Raw genomic sequence first — 17332 nt, forward strand, 5'->3', positions numbered from 1 at the left:
GAATATTAATAATATGTACCTACTGCGTTTGTTTCAAATCACCATACATTGAAAAAATGACAATATAATACATTACATACCTTATATTACTAAAGCAAGTAAAGGAATTGCTTGCATTGTGTTTATTAAACGTATATTTAGTTGACATGATAAATTACTGAGAAAAATCTGCTCAAGAAAACTTACAGAACTTGGAAGCCAAAGGCGTTTTGACGTCTGCTAGAAGCCCGATTGGGGAAAATGGAATTAATTGACATGTAGTTAAAGCCACAACTCCAAATTTTCGCCATTTGAGGATGACTGAGGAGTCCACAGAGGCTTGAACCATTTACGAGCGGACTCATAATATGATCAGGGTCCTATAACAAGACAGACCAATATTTGACACTATAATCTTCAATTTATTATCTGAAATATTTTTATTATATAAAAAAAACTACTTACTCTACATATTTATAATAGTTTATATATTTTGTATGTACGCCATTGACAAAATATCCAGCAACGTTGTTTTTCTACGTCACCGTTGTTGTGTGCTAGTATTGACAATAATTGTGATTAATTATTAGTATGACGTGTCTTTTTATGCTTTTTAAGAGTATAAAGTTGCGTGAACTTGGATCCACAAACATCGCATTTGTGAGGTTTTTCACCGGAATGTGTCATTTTATGAGATTTTAGATTACCTATCTGCGAACATTTAAATGAACATACATCACAATGATATGGTTTTTCACCAGAATGTACCAATTTATGCTTTCTAAGGATACACAGGTTTGTGCATTTATATGGACATATGTCGCAATGATAAGGTTTTTCAACAGTATGTGTTTTCTTATGTCTTTTGAGATCATTAGCTAACGCGAATTTTAATGAACAAACATCACATTGAAGTGCTTTTTCACCAGAATGTATCATTTTATGTTTATCGAGATCACTAACCAACGTAAATTTTAATGAACAAAAACCACATTGATAAGGTTTTTTATCAATGTGTGTTTTCTCGTTCGTTTTTAAAGTATTTATGTCTGAGCATTTAAATGAACTTTCTTTACAATGACTTGCTTTTTTAACTGCATGCATCCTTTTATGTTTTTTCATGATATCAATTCGCGTGCATTTGTAAGAACATATATCGCATTGATGAGGTTTTTCACGAGTATGTATCACTTTATGTTTTTCGAGATCACTAACCAACGTAAATTTTAATGAACAAAAAGCACATTGATTTGTTTTTTCGACATGTTTTACCTGGTGTCTTTTGTGATTACCTAAGTCCGAGCACTGATATGAGCATACATTGCAATGATATGGCTTGTCACCAGAATGTGTCCTTTTATGCTTTTTGAGAGTACTACTTTGCGTGCATTTATATGAACAAACATCGCATTGATAAGGCTTTTCACCAATGTGCGTAATTATTGTATGCCTTTTGAGCGCACTAACAAAAGCAAATTTTAAGGGACAAACAGTACATTGATGTGCTTTTTCAAAACTATGTGTCATTTTATGTATGTTAAGTTGACTGAGTTGCCAGCATTTAAATGAACAATCATTGCAATGATATTGTTTTACACCGATGTGTTCTTGCTTAATGTTTTTTTCATCAGTTGTTATCTCAGGGCGCTGTATCATCCTTTCTTGAATATCTTCGGATGTAGGTTCCGAGTGATTTCCTATATCACCCACTTTGAAATATGTATTTACATCCATGTTGCTCAGTCGAATTTCGTAATTATTGGAGCGTTCTGTGATCATTCTTAGGGTAGAATTCTATAAAGAAATTACTATTATATCAAAATCAATATATAAAATTAAAATTTTCTATCCATTGTCAATCAAATTAAGTTCAATGTGGCTGTTATCGGATTCCTGTAACCCAGGTCTCAATATTATAACATTATTTATTATATAATATAACTTTTTCACGTACAATATCAAAACTTGGGGAGAGAATTACCCATCATAAATTAAAATATGAAAACATTTCAACATAACACTACCTAAATATTAAAAAAAACTCTTTCAAAACAAAGAAATGTACTGCTTAATTTTCCAGCATAAAAAAATCATAAGTTTGTTGATGAGAATTAAAATATTGTGTTACAAATAAATACATATGACTAATTAGTTTTATTCGCCGGACATTATGATGAATAAAAATTTTACAAAAAAAAACCTAAAATATTAATGTTTTAATTATTTCTAGTTGTGTTATTTTTGATTTTTTTTTTGTATAAAAATTATCTTTTGAATTGACATTAACTGACTTTTTATTTACCTATCCTCATTGGTCCCGAAATGTTTGCTAAAGAATAAATGGCCCGCGGCCTAAAATAAGTTGGATAGCGCTGAGTCAGAGTATGGACCTAACAGGGTGAGCAAGTGGCAGACATCCATTTCGCATGATCAGGATCGCACATGGTCGTCAGAGATTATTTCATAATGATTTCAACATATTATTTTATAGTAAGACGGTCAGAATCGATTGTACATCTCACTCGATTGCAGGTTTCCGTTAAAGACACATCGCACCAAATTGGCGTTATGTTTTTTGTATTGCATCCATTGTACCCTTGTAATTATTTGAAATAGTAAATAAAATCTCGTCTTCTCCATCATCACGAAGAACTACTGTCTTACATCTGCAATACCTATCCTCCGCCCTACCAGAATACTACAGGTACAATTCTGATATTTACAGTGACATATTTACTTTTGGTTCATATCATTGCCGACTCAAGCAGAAAGCCGATACATTCACAACGACTGCTCCTACTTTTTCGGCCGCTCCCGTTGTTGTCAATGGATGACCTGTCATTCCCTGTCATTGTTCTATAGAGTGCTCATACTGACGCTTCTGTCGTGTTCACACAAGGAATGGTTTGATTTGGATAGATGAGTTACGTGATAAATAATACACTAGCATTAACACACCTTCTAAAAGTGTAATGCATAGATCAAAGCTACATATTTTTTGGAAATCGATAATATTGCTAGCGGTTTTTGTGTGAAGGACTAGTCTGACTTTGACAGCTGATGAATAACAGAAATGAATATAATTTATAAAAAACACTGATAGTTAAAAATATACTTGATTTGAGAATTTCTTATAATTCAATTTGAAACGAGAAAGAGCGAACCAATGTGTCAAACAATCTGGGATCTGATTTTGACAGCTGTTCAGTGGACCAATCGTTGCTTGTGCAAAAAGATATGGTCGGGCTTTATTAATCTAAAGATGGCGCTGGCCATATACATATAATTGAACGTACCCGATCTTCCAGACTGCCTTCTGGTGAAGAAAAATTAACTTCAGGGTCCTCATTGTGAAATTGGCGTAAAGTGTTATTGACAAACTCGTCTTTGACATCGACTTTCTCATAACCAATCTCAGATTTAGTAAGGCTTGTAGTTGTCGACTGAAAATAACAATAGGTACAAAAATGTAACTGCACGCATCCTAATACTTGTGGTGTCCCGGTTCAAATAGTTGGGTGCCACAGTTGCCGATGATGGTGGCATTTCTAATGAGCTTGGAATCCGCATGGGTGTGGCGGGCTCTGCGTTCAAACAACTTGGAGCCGCATGGAGGTCAAGACTGTATTCTGCGAGGACCAAATGTCGTTTGTTTAACTAAGCTTCAAGAGTCGGCTTTTGAGTTTTGAGAATCGATGTCTCCGCCGAATCTTAGGGGTACATTGGTCCGACCGCGTTACAAACACCCGAGTTCGTGAGCAGACACAACAGCCTTCGGTGATTGAAGTTATCACGAAGAGACGTTTTACGTGGCTGGGACACGTATTCCGGATGCCGCCAAAGAGTGCGGCACTTCGTACCCTCATGGCACAGCCTGAAGGGTTCCGTCACCGTGGCCGGCCCTCCCTCACCCTGCAGCGGTACTACAAGAATGAACTACGTGCTGCAGGTACATCATGGCGGGAGCCGCAAGAGTTGACGATGGACCGAGGGAAGTGGCGCCAACGTGTGCTTGCCCTATGTCCCAATGTGGGACGTGACAGGGTGAAGAAGAAGAAGATACCAGGGTTGGCGAACTTTTCACGTACGCGTGCCAAAATTTCTCAAATATTATTTTTCGCTTGATCTCAACAGCCTACTTCTACCCTTCACCCCTTGACAACTATACTACAGATGTTAATTATCATACTAAAAGATATTTATACTAGGTAAGAAATTCTCTGTTAAAAAATAAATCAAATAAATTAATATACCTTGCTTATCAGAAAACATTATTATAAAATATTGAGGTACTGAAGCTGCATGAAGTCAGTTATTAGGAATTTAATACAATATCATGAGGAATCAGAAGTCAGTCATTATTGGTCATACGACTGACTAAATTCTTGACTAGAGAGTGAAGATCACTGAACGCAATATGTGTTGCCAGACAACTATAAAGTATTGCTATATACTGGATGAAACTAAGTTTACAGAGATGCAGATATATTTATTTTACGCATGTAATACTTATCATTTATTTTTTTAACAGTTTTCCTTTTATACAATAATAATATAATACATGATTGAAAAGTTTGATATATTATCATCATAAAGCAATTAGGAATTACATATTAATAATTATATTTATATTAACATGACAGTATTTATAAATGTAGAATATTAATACATAATAACCATGCATATGGTAGATATTATCTACATCTATTGAAATAATTAGGCAGTTTTTTCATAGTTATAATGATACATATTTTTATTTATTCTGTAGGTACCTACATTAAAAATTCTCGATTTTGAAGTTAATTTAAAAAAATTGTCAATGACTTTGAAATTGATTGCTGGAATTAATAAGTTTTAAATAGTCTTCATTCGTAATATAGTGCGCTAAAGACCTCAATGGGCTGGACACATTCCTCGAAGAAGGGATAATCGTTGGACAAATCTAGTTATTCAATGGTACTCAAGAGGTACAAAACGTCCGTAAGGTAGACCTAGAGACTGCTGGATCTATGAAATGATAAAGTTTTGCGGAAGTACGTGCCAACGCAACGCACAGGACCGAGAGAAGTGGAATCATCTTGAAGAGGCCTTCATTCAGTAGTAGATAGATACAAGCTGATGATGATAAAATAGTCTTCATGCATCCCAGCCCATTTATTCTATACAAAAAGCTGCCATCGAGGATGGCTTATTATATTAATATATTGAGGCAGTTAATTGGTACAATCAGTTAACAGACCAAACTGTCAAAAAGTGAATGTTTTAGCAGCCCCTCTCTTGACTGTGTTAACTTTTAGAGCGAGATAGACAGTTTAGACGGCTAACTTATTGTAACAATTATAATACATCAATACATAAATATGATAAATTACCCTTGTTCCTACAAAGTAAATTATTCAAAGTCACATGATGTTGTGGTAATATATTAATGACTTTTTTTTGGTATGAATTGAAACAGTCCAACAAATTTTATTTCCAGTAAAGTAATTTACTTAGTTACTATAGTGTGTGAAAAAGGGTGATAGGGGAATAGCTAAAACAAAAGAATGCTTTCACACAAACGGAATAGCTTTGGTATTTAACAAAAAATGAACATACAAACTATGGAGTGATGGTGGGTTTCAAATGTGATAAGTAATAAAAAAATCTTAATAATATAGTCATCAGTTTCTTTAGCACACACAGGTACAACGATCAAATACTAAACTAATTCAAGTAATTATATGAGTCTATCTAAATAGAGTTACCTCAATGAAGAAGTGACATAGTTATAGCTGACCCAAAATTGAGATAGAATACAATTGTCACCGAGGAGTTGAAATCTTTACATCTAAAATCGGACATACCTGTTGTACTGGTCTGTAATCTGAATACGAGCATCCTGGTTCAGGATCTTCATCATAAAATGGGTGTACTATGTCGTCGTCAAACTCGCGCTTGACGTCGACAAACCCACAGTCAGTCTCAGATTTGGCAGGGTCCTGAAAGGAACATAATACCATGCGATCAGAATATAATATAATAGTATAGCCCATGTATCTTATATTTATGATATATTTTGTAGGAGAATTTATTGGAGTATATGTTATTATAGACAAATTAGCGTACGTTTCCTTAAGGCTATACTTAAGCTGGGGCACGGTCTAAAACGATCGTGACTACGCGACGCGAAGATTGTGCAAACAACGCGTGCAGAAAGAAACATAATTTGTCATAAAAATTCGACATGCGTCCATTCAATGTTATGATAATTGATCTATTAGTAATAATAATATATTCATTGAAATGTATTCTTTTTTAAGTAAATGGGTAACGTTTTTTAGTCATCTTTACACGATTTAAGAATTAATTCCCCCGACGCCATCACAGAACAAATGTACGTGTTGACAGCTTGACTTTCGCTATCCGATTGCCAGCGAGTCCGAAATTTCGTCGCACCTATATTGTTGAAAATTATTTTTTTTCCGTTTCACTGAAGTATGCTCTTAACAGAGTTAAAAAATAATTACCTACCTATGCAATGTTTATTATTTAAATTCAAAAAATTAAGTATAATATACTATGAAATAATAAGAAAATTAAATACTATCACGAAATGTGTTTGACAGTTAGCTATATTCGTTTAAAATCGCAGTATCTTTTAGTAAGATACACCTATCTAGTAGCATAGGTAGATTAAAAGAGCCTGTAGACTAGCATGGATTTATTTGCAGTAATCGTGACTATTTTAAACATCAATTGTTTACACTTAAAAGTGTGTCTCTCTCCAATCTCATTCATCAAGAGTAAGCGAGACGCGATGTTATCATTTTACGGTAAAAAATCGGTTTTTTTTGCCGGCAGGTTCGCCACTATCGTTATATTGCGCTGTCGCAGATTTGTCGTATAAAAATTCTGAAGCTTCCGAATTTTTTTGATTGATGCATGCAATATTGCAACTTGAATGACAATACGTGCATTTTCTTGTTATGGCCGCGATAATGCGTACTGTCAGCAGTAAATCTATGCACGTGTAAACGAGTTATACGTCTAGCATGTACTTACATAATGGTGAACAATTAATATTAAAATAAAATGATAATTGCTGTCGAATTGAATGTTAGACGGTAATTGATTAAACAAAATTTGAAAACATTTTTAAATAGTAGTAGTAAAATATAAAAACATAGGTCCTACCCATTTACTTCATACTGGTGTTTTGCAGTAGGTAGTATTTGACAGATTCTTAAAAAAAACTAACCTCAAACTTGTAACCTGAATCATCAGCATTCTCTTGCTTTATGGTGGAGGCGACCGGGACGTTTGGGTTCGTAATTATTGGTACTTCAAACCAAGGCTGCACTTCCTCATCAGGATCGCGCTTGATAATAGTATACATGCTTCAATATTTGGGCTTTGGCCTGCGTATATTAATCTACGGCCCTGCTCAGTGCCAGAAAGCTAATGAAGCGTCCTTGTTCGTGTTACCATAATCAAGAAAATAATATTTTGTGAAACGAAGTATACCGACATAAAATCAGATAATATTATTTTAATAGAGTTTTTTATTTTTTTATTCATTTATTTACCATTTATTCGTAAATTTATTCATATTGTTTAATAATTGCTAGATTCCTAAGGTTAATTATTATATCCTACATGTATAACATTACAATTATAGTTGCCACCACCAGTGACGTCCCTGGACAAAATGCCGCCCCGGGGCATTAATATAATTATTATAGTTTACATATAGGATATAGGTAACCGTTGAAAATATAAAGCCACGTGTTCAACAAAGAAAGACTTTTCATTTATTATTTAATTTTATGATTCCTGGATTCAGCCAATATCTTGAGAAGAAGCCAATAGAACCCGGGATATGTCAGTTGGTACTTATTTTTATATGATTATTTAATTGATTTTAACAACAGTTACTTTGATTTTTTGCTTCGTTTCACAAAATATTATTTTCTTGATTATGGCAACACGAACGAGGACGCTTCATTTTTCTTTCTGACGCAGAGGGCCGTACATTAATATACGCAGACCAAAGCCCAAATATTGAAGCATGGATACTAGTATCAAGCGCGATCCTGATGAGGAAGAAGTGCATCCTTGGTTTGAAGTACCAATAATTACGAACCCAAACGTCCCGGACGCCTCCACCATAAAGCAAGAGAATGCTGATGATTCAGGTTACAAGTTTAAGGTTAGTTTTTTTAAGAATCTGTCAAATACTACCTACTGCAAAACACCAGTATGAAGTAAATGGGTAGTATGTTTTTATATCTAACAAACTATTTAAAAATGTTTCAAATTTTGTTTAATCAATTACCCTCTAACATTCAATTCGACAGCAATTATCATTTTATTTTAGTAATAATTGTTCACCATTATGTAAGTACATGCTAGGCGTATAACTCGTTTACACGTGCATGGATTTACTGCTGACAGTACGTATTATCGCGGCCATAACAAGAAAATGCACGAATTGTCATGCAAGTTGCAATATTGCATGCATCAATCAAAAAAGTTTCTGAATTTTTATGCGACAAATCTGCGCCAGCGCAGTAGAACGATAGTGGCGAACCTGCCGGCAAAAAAACAAACTTCACCGCTCATTTTGAGGTGAACCGATTTCTTTACCGTTAAATGATAAAATCGCGTCTCGCTCACTCTTGATGAATAAGATTGGAGAGAGACAGCACTTTTTCGTTTAAACAACTATTTTCACGATAGTTTAAAATAATCATGATTGCTGCAAATAAATCCATACACGTGCACGGGCACTATTAATCTATCTATGCTGCTAGATATGTGTATCTTACTAAAAGATACTGAGTTTTAAAACGAATATAGCTCACTTTCAAACACATTTCGTGATTGTATTTAACTTTCTTATATCATAGCATATTATACCTACTCAAGTTATTGTATTAGAATAAAAAGCATTACATGGGTAGGTGATTATTTTTTAACTCTGTGAAGGAAACGTACGCTAACTTCTCTTTAATAAGTAATAACATAATATAGGTACTCCAATTCTCCTACAAATAACAAATATATAACGATACATGGGCTAAACTATGCTATTTATGTTATATTGTGATCTTATAGTATTATGTTCCTTTCAGTACCCCGCAAAATCTGAGAAAGACTGTGGGTTTGTTGACGTCAAGCGCGAGCTTATCGAAGATACAGTAAACCCATTTTATGATGAAGATCCTCAACCAGGATGCTCTTATTCAGATTGCAGACCAGTACAACAGGTATGTCCGATTTTACATGTAAAGGCTTCATCTCCTCGGTGACGTCTTCTGTCGAAGTCGGCAACCGAATTGCATTATATCTCAATTCTGGATCAGCTATAACTATGTCACTTCTTCATTGAGGTAACTCTATTTAGGTACCCATATTCATATAAGTACTTGAATTAGTTTAGTATTTGATCGTTGTACCTGTGTGTTCTAGCTGACGACTATATTATTAAGATTTTTGAAATTATACTTTTTTGGCGCGTTTGGGAAATCAGATTAGAGTGTATTTTTGGCGTGTGACATGTAACACATAATTTATTTTTTCACACGAAAAAAACGCACTCGATTGGATTCGAACCACCGAATGTTCGGTTATCAGGCGAACGCACTACTTTTACGCCACGGTATGGTACTGCAATCGTGACGACAGTATTATATTATAGTTTAGAATTGTTTCATTGCCTAGGAGGCAGTGAATTTATTATTGTCGGCCATTTGCAATTCCTTACGTAAACAAATGATTAAACGCCAGAGTGACAGTTGATACTTTAAAATAAAAAAAAACAACGAGAAACCATTATATAATTTAGTAATATAAGTTAAAGTTTATATAAATAAACTAACGGTGTTCCAATAAGCGGTCCTGAGTGTGTAATTTAACAAGATAATTAAGAGCTAGTCAAAGAATATAGTTTATCACATTTTTTTTTTGTTTGTTACGCCAAATAAGTATAAATTCTAACGCGCGTACATAAGTACACACACCGATTGTTTTTCATTGCATATCACATTTGAAACCCACCATCACTCCATAGTTTGTATGTTCAATTCTAGTTAAATACCAAACCAGTTATCAGTTAGGTTTTGTGTGAGAGCATTCATTTGTTTTCGCTATTCACCCTTTTTCACATACTATAGTAAGTAAACTACTTTTGCTGGAGATACAATTTGTTGGGCTCTTTCAATTTTATCTGTCTCGCTCTAAAAGCTAACACAGCCAAAATAGGGGCTGTTAAAACATATCACTTTTTGACAGTTTAGCTTTAGATGGTTAACTTATTGTAATAATTAGCCGTCTCGTTACATACATATGATAAACTACCCTCAATAGCACCCTTTTTACAGAATAGATGGGCTGGGATGCATAATAATATAGACTATTTCATCATCATCAGCCTCTATCTATTCACTGCTGAATAAAGGCCTCTCCAAGCTGATTCCACTTCTCTCTGTCCTGTACGTTGCGTTGGCACGTATTTCCGCAAAACTCTATTATTTAATCGAATTTAATTTGAATTTAAGGTCTACCTTATGGACGTTTTGTACCTCTTGGGTACCATTTAATGACTAGATTTGTCCAACAATTGCCCCTTCTTTGAGCTATGTGCCCAGATCATTTCTATTCGAGGCCATTAGCGAACTATATTTCGAATGAAGACTATGTAAAACTTATTAATTCTGGCAATGAATCTCATAGTACTTAAACAATTTCAAAGTAAATGACGATTTTTTTTAAATCAACATCAAAATGGAGAATGTTTTATGTAGGTACTTACATATCTTAATAAAATATGTATCATTATTACATTGAAAAAAAACCATCCAATTATGTCAATATATGTGGATAATATCTACCATATGCATGGTTAGTATGTCTCTTAATATTGTACATTTATAAATACTGTCATGTTAATATAATCATCAGCCAGGGTCAATCCACTGTTAGATGAAGGCCTCCCTAAGATTTTTCTAACTCTCTCGGTCCTATGTCGTTCGCTGCCACGTATTTCCGCCGAACTTTACCAGTTCGTCAATCCAGCGGCTTTTAGGGTGACCCTTTGGCCGTTTCGTGCCCCTTGGTTACCACTGGATGACGGCATTTGCCCAGCGGCCGTCTTTCGGCGGACAATGTGCCCCGCCCATCTCCATTTCAGCTGTTTGGCAACGTCTATTACATCGCGTACTCCTGTCTGCTTCCTAACCCATTCGCTTACTGTCCTTTCGCGTGATGCACAACATACACCTCTCCATGCCTTTGTGTGCGACTCTTAGCCTTTGTACATCTCTCGTGTTGAGGGTCCACGTCTCGCAGCCATACTTAGGCATGGGTAGCACACATTGGCTGAACACCCTACGCTTAATACATAATGGAAGATCACTCTTGAAGATACTATTCAGACGTCCGAAAGCACTCCACCCCAGCCTTGTTCTTCGAGCAATTTCATCGTGTATGCATCCGTCTATGGTCACCTGCTGTCCGAGATAGACGTAGCTGCTGACTTGCTCGAGTTGGGGGCCATTAATACAGATAATCGCAGGGTCCTAAAAACAGTTCCTCATCACTTTTGTCTTTGAGAGGTTTATCTTCAGGCCGACCGTTTGACTGACATCCACGAGTTCTTGCATTCTACCTTGGAGATCTTTTGGGTCTTGTGGAGTATAACAATATCATCTGCAAAGCGCAGGTGACTGAGGTGCTCCCTGATAATAATTATTGGAACACCTGTTCCTCTCAATCAAGTTTCCTAAATAAGTCCTCGAAAGTTGCGGGGAGTAGTTTAGGTGAAATGGTATCATGGATGCGTCTACACCTAGGAAGCAATCAAGTTGTGAATTTTTAACTTGTCGGTCTGCAGTTCTAACTTGTCAGCGAAAGATTTAATTTTTTCTGTTATCTTAATGATATTTTCATTCGCTCCTTGCATTTTGCACGTCCTCATGAAGAAAATTGTAACCCATATTTTCAGCATCGAAGAAAGAAATAATTTCTGCTCGCAAAGAGATAAATCGTGGTAGTACTTTTCCTTTTGAGAGCCAACGTACTTCAGTGTGAAGCACTCCGACACAGCGACAGATATTTATTTGAATATGTAAATGTTGAATTTATTTAAAATTTAAGAAAATTTAAATGAACCGTTTTGAGGCTTTTTCCTTCGCGGCACACCCTGAGACTTCTTGTGGCACACAGTTTGGCAGACACTGATCTACAGCAATGTTTTGTTCTGCACATTTATTATTTTGAAACAATGTTGCATGTCAGTTATATGGTAGACTTGCTTAATGTGTAGAAAGCAGCGAATTACGAAATAATCTTCATTTTCAATGCGAATTATGATTTCTCTCAACCTAGTTGCTCCAATTCCGAATGCAACTCAAAGATTAGTCATTAGAAAAGAAAGATATGTCAATCTATTTATTTAAAATAATCAACAATGACTGCTACGACTTATCTAAGTACACTGCTTTGTCTAAATTTGATCCTCCCAGCATGTCAAGATTCCTACATAATTACTTTAAGATGTTTGATTTTTTAAAAAATTTTCTTTTATATACCTATGTCGTTTACCTATGTTAATGCAATACTTCACCTTGTTTTAGTTGGTTTCTGCTACTACTGACGTGACCTATTTCGGTAGTTTCGGATTGTCAAAGAAAATGTTGGAAGTACAGGAGCCATACGATGAATTACAGATTGACTATAAAGACATTAAAAAAGAATTGGGGATATATGCAACCAATGAAAATATAATCAGTCGCATTGCTAAGCGTAATAATATACAATCTTACTTGACAGATCCCAAATTATTAGTAGCTGTTATAAAGTTGGAGAAAAAGTCGTTTAATAACGAAAATTATGTGTGCAGTTTTTGTTTTGATTATTTTGCATCATTATCTCTATTGACGTTGCACAACGTTAATTGCTTAAGCATTCAAACAAATTTTAAGAATCTATACAAAACTGGTGAAAAGCCATTTGAATGTGATCAATGTAAATACTCTTATATAACATTAAGTGGTATGAATAGACACAAACTTACTCATTCTCGTGACAAGCCATTTAAATGTGACCAATGTAATTACTCTTGTATACAATCTAGTACGATTAAAACACACAAAATGACTCATTCTGGTGAAAAACCATTTCAATGTGATCAATGTAATTACTCTTGTACAACATTTAGTAACATGAAAGTTCACAAAATGATTCATTCTGGTGAAAAACCATTTAAATGTGAGCAATGTGATTACTCGTGTATAAAATCTACTAACATGAAATTACACAAAATGACTCATTCTGGTGAAAAACCATATAAATGTGACCAATGTAAATACACTTGTATATTGCCTATTGCGTTAAAAAGACACAAAATGACGCATTCCAGTGAAAGGCCATTTACATGTGATCAATGTAAATACTCTTGTATAATGCCTATTGCGTTGAAAAGACACAAAATGACGCATTCTAGTGAAAAGCCATTTAAATGTGACCAATGTAATTACTCTTGTATACAATCCGGTACGATGAAAACACACAAAATGACTCATTCTGGTGAAAAGCCATTTCAATGTCATCAATGTAATTACTCTTGTACAAAATTAAGTACCATGAAAGCACACAAAATGACTCATTCTGGTGAAAAACCATACAAATGTAACCAATGTAAATACTCTTGTATAATGTCTAGTACGTTGAAAAGACACAAAATGACGCATTCTAGTGAAAAGCCGTTTAAATGTGACCAATGTAATTACTCTTGTATAACATTTGGTAACATGAAATTACACAAAATGACTCATTCTGGTGAAAAGCCATTTCAATGTGATCAATGTAATTACACTTGTAAAACATTTAGTAACATGAAAGTACACAAAATGACTCATTCTGGTGAAAAGCCGTTTAAATGTGACCAATGTCATTACTCTTGTAGAACATATAGTAAACTAAAAAAACACAAAACGACTCACGTTCGTAATATTATAAAGTAATTATATTGAATGTTACAATGCAATATGTAAACAATTTCGTACCAACACAATTCACAAAGAGTTTAAGTTAGCAGTTTAGTTTGCATTAATTGTCGTAGTGTCACCTCCCCTTCAGGTGTGTTACCACCGAGGGTTGATAACTAACCTCGTGATGAGAAGATGTATGTTATCAGTCCCTCAGAAGTATCCACCAATAGGTGATCCCCTGATGTTCGACTAGCTCAGTCTTGAAGAGAAGTTTCATCCAGTGAGGATTTGGAGTAGGCGGTGGACGCACTCGTGAACGGTGCTTCACTAAAGGCACTTTATAATGATAACTCGCTTTTAATATATTTATATTTTATTTTATTGTATAGAGTTATTAAAGTATATATTTAAAGTATTTGTAGTAACTAATTTATTTCTTTAATAAATGTTTTTGTATGTATGTAGTCTTTTAGTTACACATTCAGGTCATGGATTAAAATTAGAAAAAACTTATTATTTTTTTATTTAATTGTTTATATAAAATCTTAATTTATTTAGCACATATTTATAATTTATAAAATATTTTTATATTTAGTTATTATTTAAACTAAATCTTAAAACACTATTTAGTTTGAGAGGTAAACGTTTAATTAAGTTTGAAGATTATACGCGTATATATTTTATCGTTCATATAGAACAATTTAGTACACGTTTCGCGTTACTATGAGCTGACGTCATCTACGTATGACGTCTGCTTAGCGCGAGCGGGAATTCCGCTGAGAACTGTACGCGAGGGCGTGAGTCTAGAATTTTGTTGACGAAGTGTGCGAAATAGACCAAAGGGCCTCGCACGTCCTCCGGAGAATATCGCTTGGACGGAACTGAACTTGAGCTATCGAAACCCCTTCGTGAAGATCTGAAGAGATCTAAAGCGGGTTACGGAGACGTCGCAGGAGCACGGCTCGGACAGAACTGATTCGATGGTTGTTGTGGTATATTTGGCGTGTAGGGCACCGGGGCAAGCCCCATATCCCTTTCATCTGTATGATGGCGTGTGATGGAAGTCTCCTCCCTTGCGGGTTTTTCTGTATTGTCTGCATCTTGGCTTGTTGGTTAGGATTAAAATTGTGTTTCTTTTTCTTCTTTCTTCACTCTTGTCGGCGATCGTTCGTTTCTATCTATACTTTGGTGTGGATCTAGGTCCTTTTGCTGGTTAGTCTTTTCATGAGTTCGTTGGCGATATCGATGGCGTTCTTGAGCGCCATCAGCGCTTCATTGATTTGGTCTGGCTCCGTGGTTCTGTTGGTTGTGTTCATCCAAGCTGGTTTGAATGTGTTTTGCGGTTCTTCGCGTTGTCTGGGCTGTTGTTGAAATTGCTTGTCGGCGTTTGTAAACGCATATCTGGCGTGTTTGGGGTGCCTTGGGCAACCTCTGTAGTTGGCCGGGTGAGGGCCACCACAGTTGGCGCATTTGGCGGGATCGGTCGTATTCTTCTTCTTGCATTCCGAGGTGAGGTGTTCGCCAGCACATCGGACGCACATCGGAGTAGCGTGGCAGCAGGAGGCGGAGTGGGCAAAGCCCTGGCAGCGATGACACTGTCCATCCGCCGTTCTTCTGCGTAGCGGCTCCACTTGGATGGATAGTCCGAAGATGGAGGTGAGCTTGTAGATATTCTTGGCCTCGCCACTCTTCTCGACGTCGAGGAGAATCAGCGGGATCTGTGTCTTCTGGCTCCCTTGGGTCATCCTGAAGGCGTTCCTGATCGGGTATCCCAGTGAAATGAGTTCACTGCGAATTTCTTCAGCAGTCGTCTCTTCAGGGATACCTCTGATCACTATCTTTCGATGGAATAGATAATGCTCTTTTATAAAGGTCCAGAGGGACATCGAAGAGGGGGCTTTGCCAAAGAGGGAAATAAACCTCCTGTCTCTTTCACGTAAGAAAGAAAATACGTGGTTGTCAGTAAATACGAGATGAATATATGCATAAGGCAGAATAGATTAATAGATAGTAAATTGGATACTTTTAAGAAAGCTAGAATAATTGGAAATAGGATATTTTGACCTTCTTATGCCGGCGCTCCATTGGCACGCAAGTCAGACGATTTACAGTCTTCGGACTTTTTTTTCGCGTGGAGCACCCCAGGTCTGCGGACTTTTTAATCCGCAGACCAGGCTCGTTGGATTTCAAACATGTTTGAAATTTTACTCGCCGAGCCGCTGAAATTCGTACGTTCACCACGCTTTACCGTCACATTATTTATATCTATGCCGACGGACGACAGCGCCATATATTAGTCTATGAGCGCCATCATTATTTTACTGTCATTCAAAGTGTTCGGACATCGAAAACAACAATGGTAGATCTACGAGTGCATTCGAAAAGTTTCTTGGAAGATTTTATTAGTTGTTTTAAAGACAACCCGTCGTTGTGGAAGACGACAAGAATCGTGATGCCAAGTCCTTGGCGTATGCGGAACTTTTGGAAATATTAATCAAGGTGGACCCGCAGGCAACGGTCAACGATGTCAAAAAGAAAATACAGACATTGAGGTCGGGTTACAGAAAGGAGAGAAATAAAGTAAGGACATCATATCGAAGCGGAGCCGGCACAGACGCAGTATATCTACCCAAACTGTGGTACTATAAAAATTTGGAGTTCTTGAACGACCAAATGGAAGGTACGTGGGAATGCTTTAAAGCTATTTATTATACACGTGCAGATTATGAAATTGTCGTAGCTCTGAAAGTGACATCGCATTAGATTAGCTACTATTAAGCAATTAAAACATACAGCTATGAATCATTTCTAGTCACAATAAAATTACTTATTCTTTGCTGAGGTAGGTAATAAATAATAATAATATATAGGTACGAGGGAATGCTTTAAAGCTATTTATTATACACGTGCAGACTATGACATTGCCGTAGCTCTGAAAGTGACATCGCATTAGATTAGCTACTATTAAGCAATTAAAACATACAGCTATGAATCATTTCTAGTCACAATAAAATTACTTATTCTTTGCTGAGGTAGGTAAGAAATAATAATATATAGGTATGATCATAGCGGTGGAAGCGCGGCTTAAGCGTTGGCTTATTGAGTCGTGGTCGGGTCCCAGGTTCAAATCCTGGGTCTGACAAGTACACATTGAATTTCAATTTGTGTATGAGTCAGAGTATGGACCTAATATGTTGAGCAAGTGGCTGACATCCATTTCTCGTAAAAACAAAATCTGTCAATACAAACCTCCACTCCGTGGAGGTCCATATTATGATCGGACATGGTCGAAAGAAGAAGAAAAGAAATGATCATGAAATCAAAAATCGCTCGAGTTAGGTTCCTTCAGAGACAATCAATAAATCGTCAATCATCAATCA

The 17332-nt window shown here is 35.9% G+C and overlaps 1 protein-coding gene across 1 annotated transcript; it reads right to left on the reverse strand.

The window, feature by feature from the left end:
• Window positions 1-351: 351 nt before the first annotated feature.
• Window positions 352-7357, reverse strand: LOC147077487 (uncharacterized). The gene is made up of 5 exons (XM_085941103.1): window positions 7220-7357; window positions 5826-5960; window positions 3276-3422; window positions 1272-1773; window positions 352-359 (listed from the first exon to the last, which is right to left on the reverse strand). Exons 1-5 carry the CDS (start codon window positions 7355-7357, stop codon window positions 352-354), a joined length of 930 nt encoding a protein of 309 aa, XP_085797229.1.
• Window positions 7358-17332: the final 9975 nt, after the last annotated feature.

The sequence above is a fragment of the Rhyacophila brunnea genome, unplaced genomic scaffold (genome assembly GCF_057557595.1).
Source record: "Rhyacophila brunnea isolate RB1 unplaced genomic scaffold, BYU_Rbru_1.0 scaffold_13, whole genome shotgun sequence".
Lineage (NCBI taxonomy): Eukaryota > Metazoa > Arthropoda > Insecta > Trichoptera > Rhyacophilidae > Rhyacophila > Rhyacophila brunnea.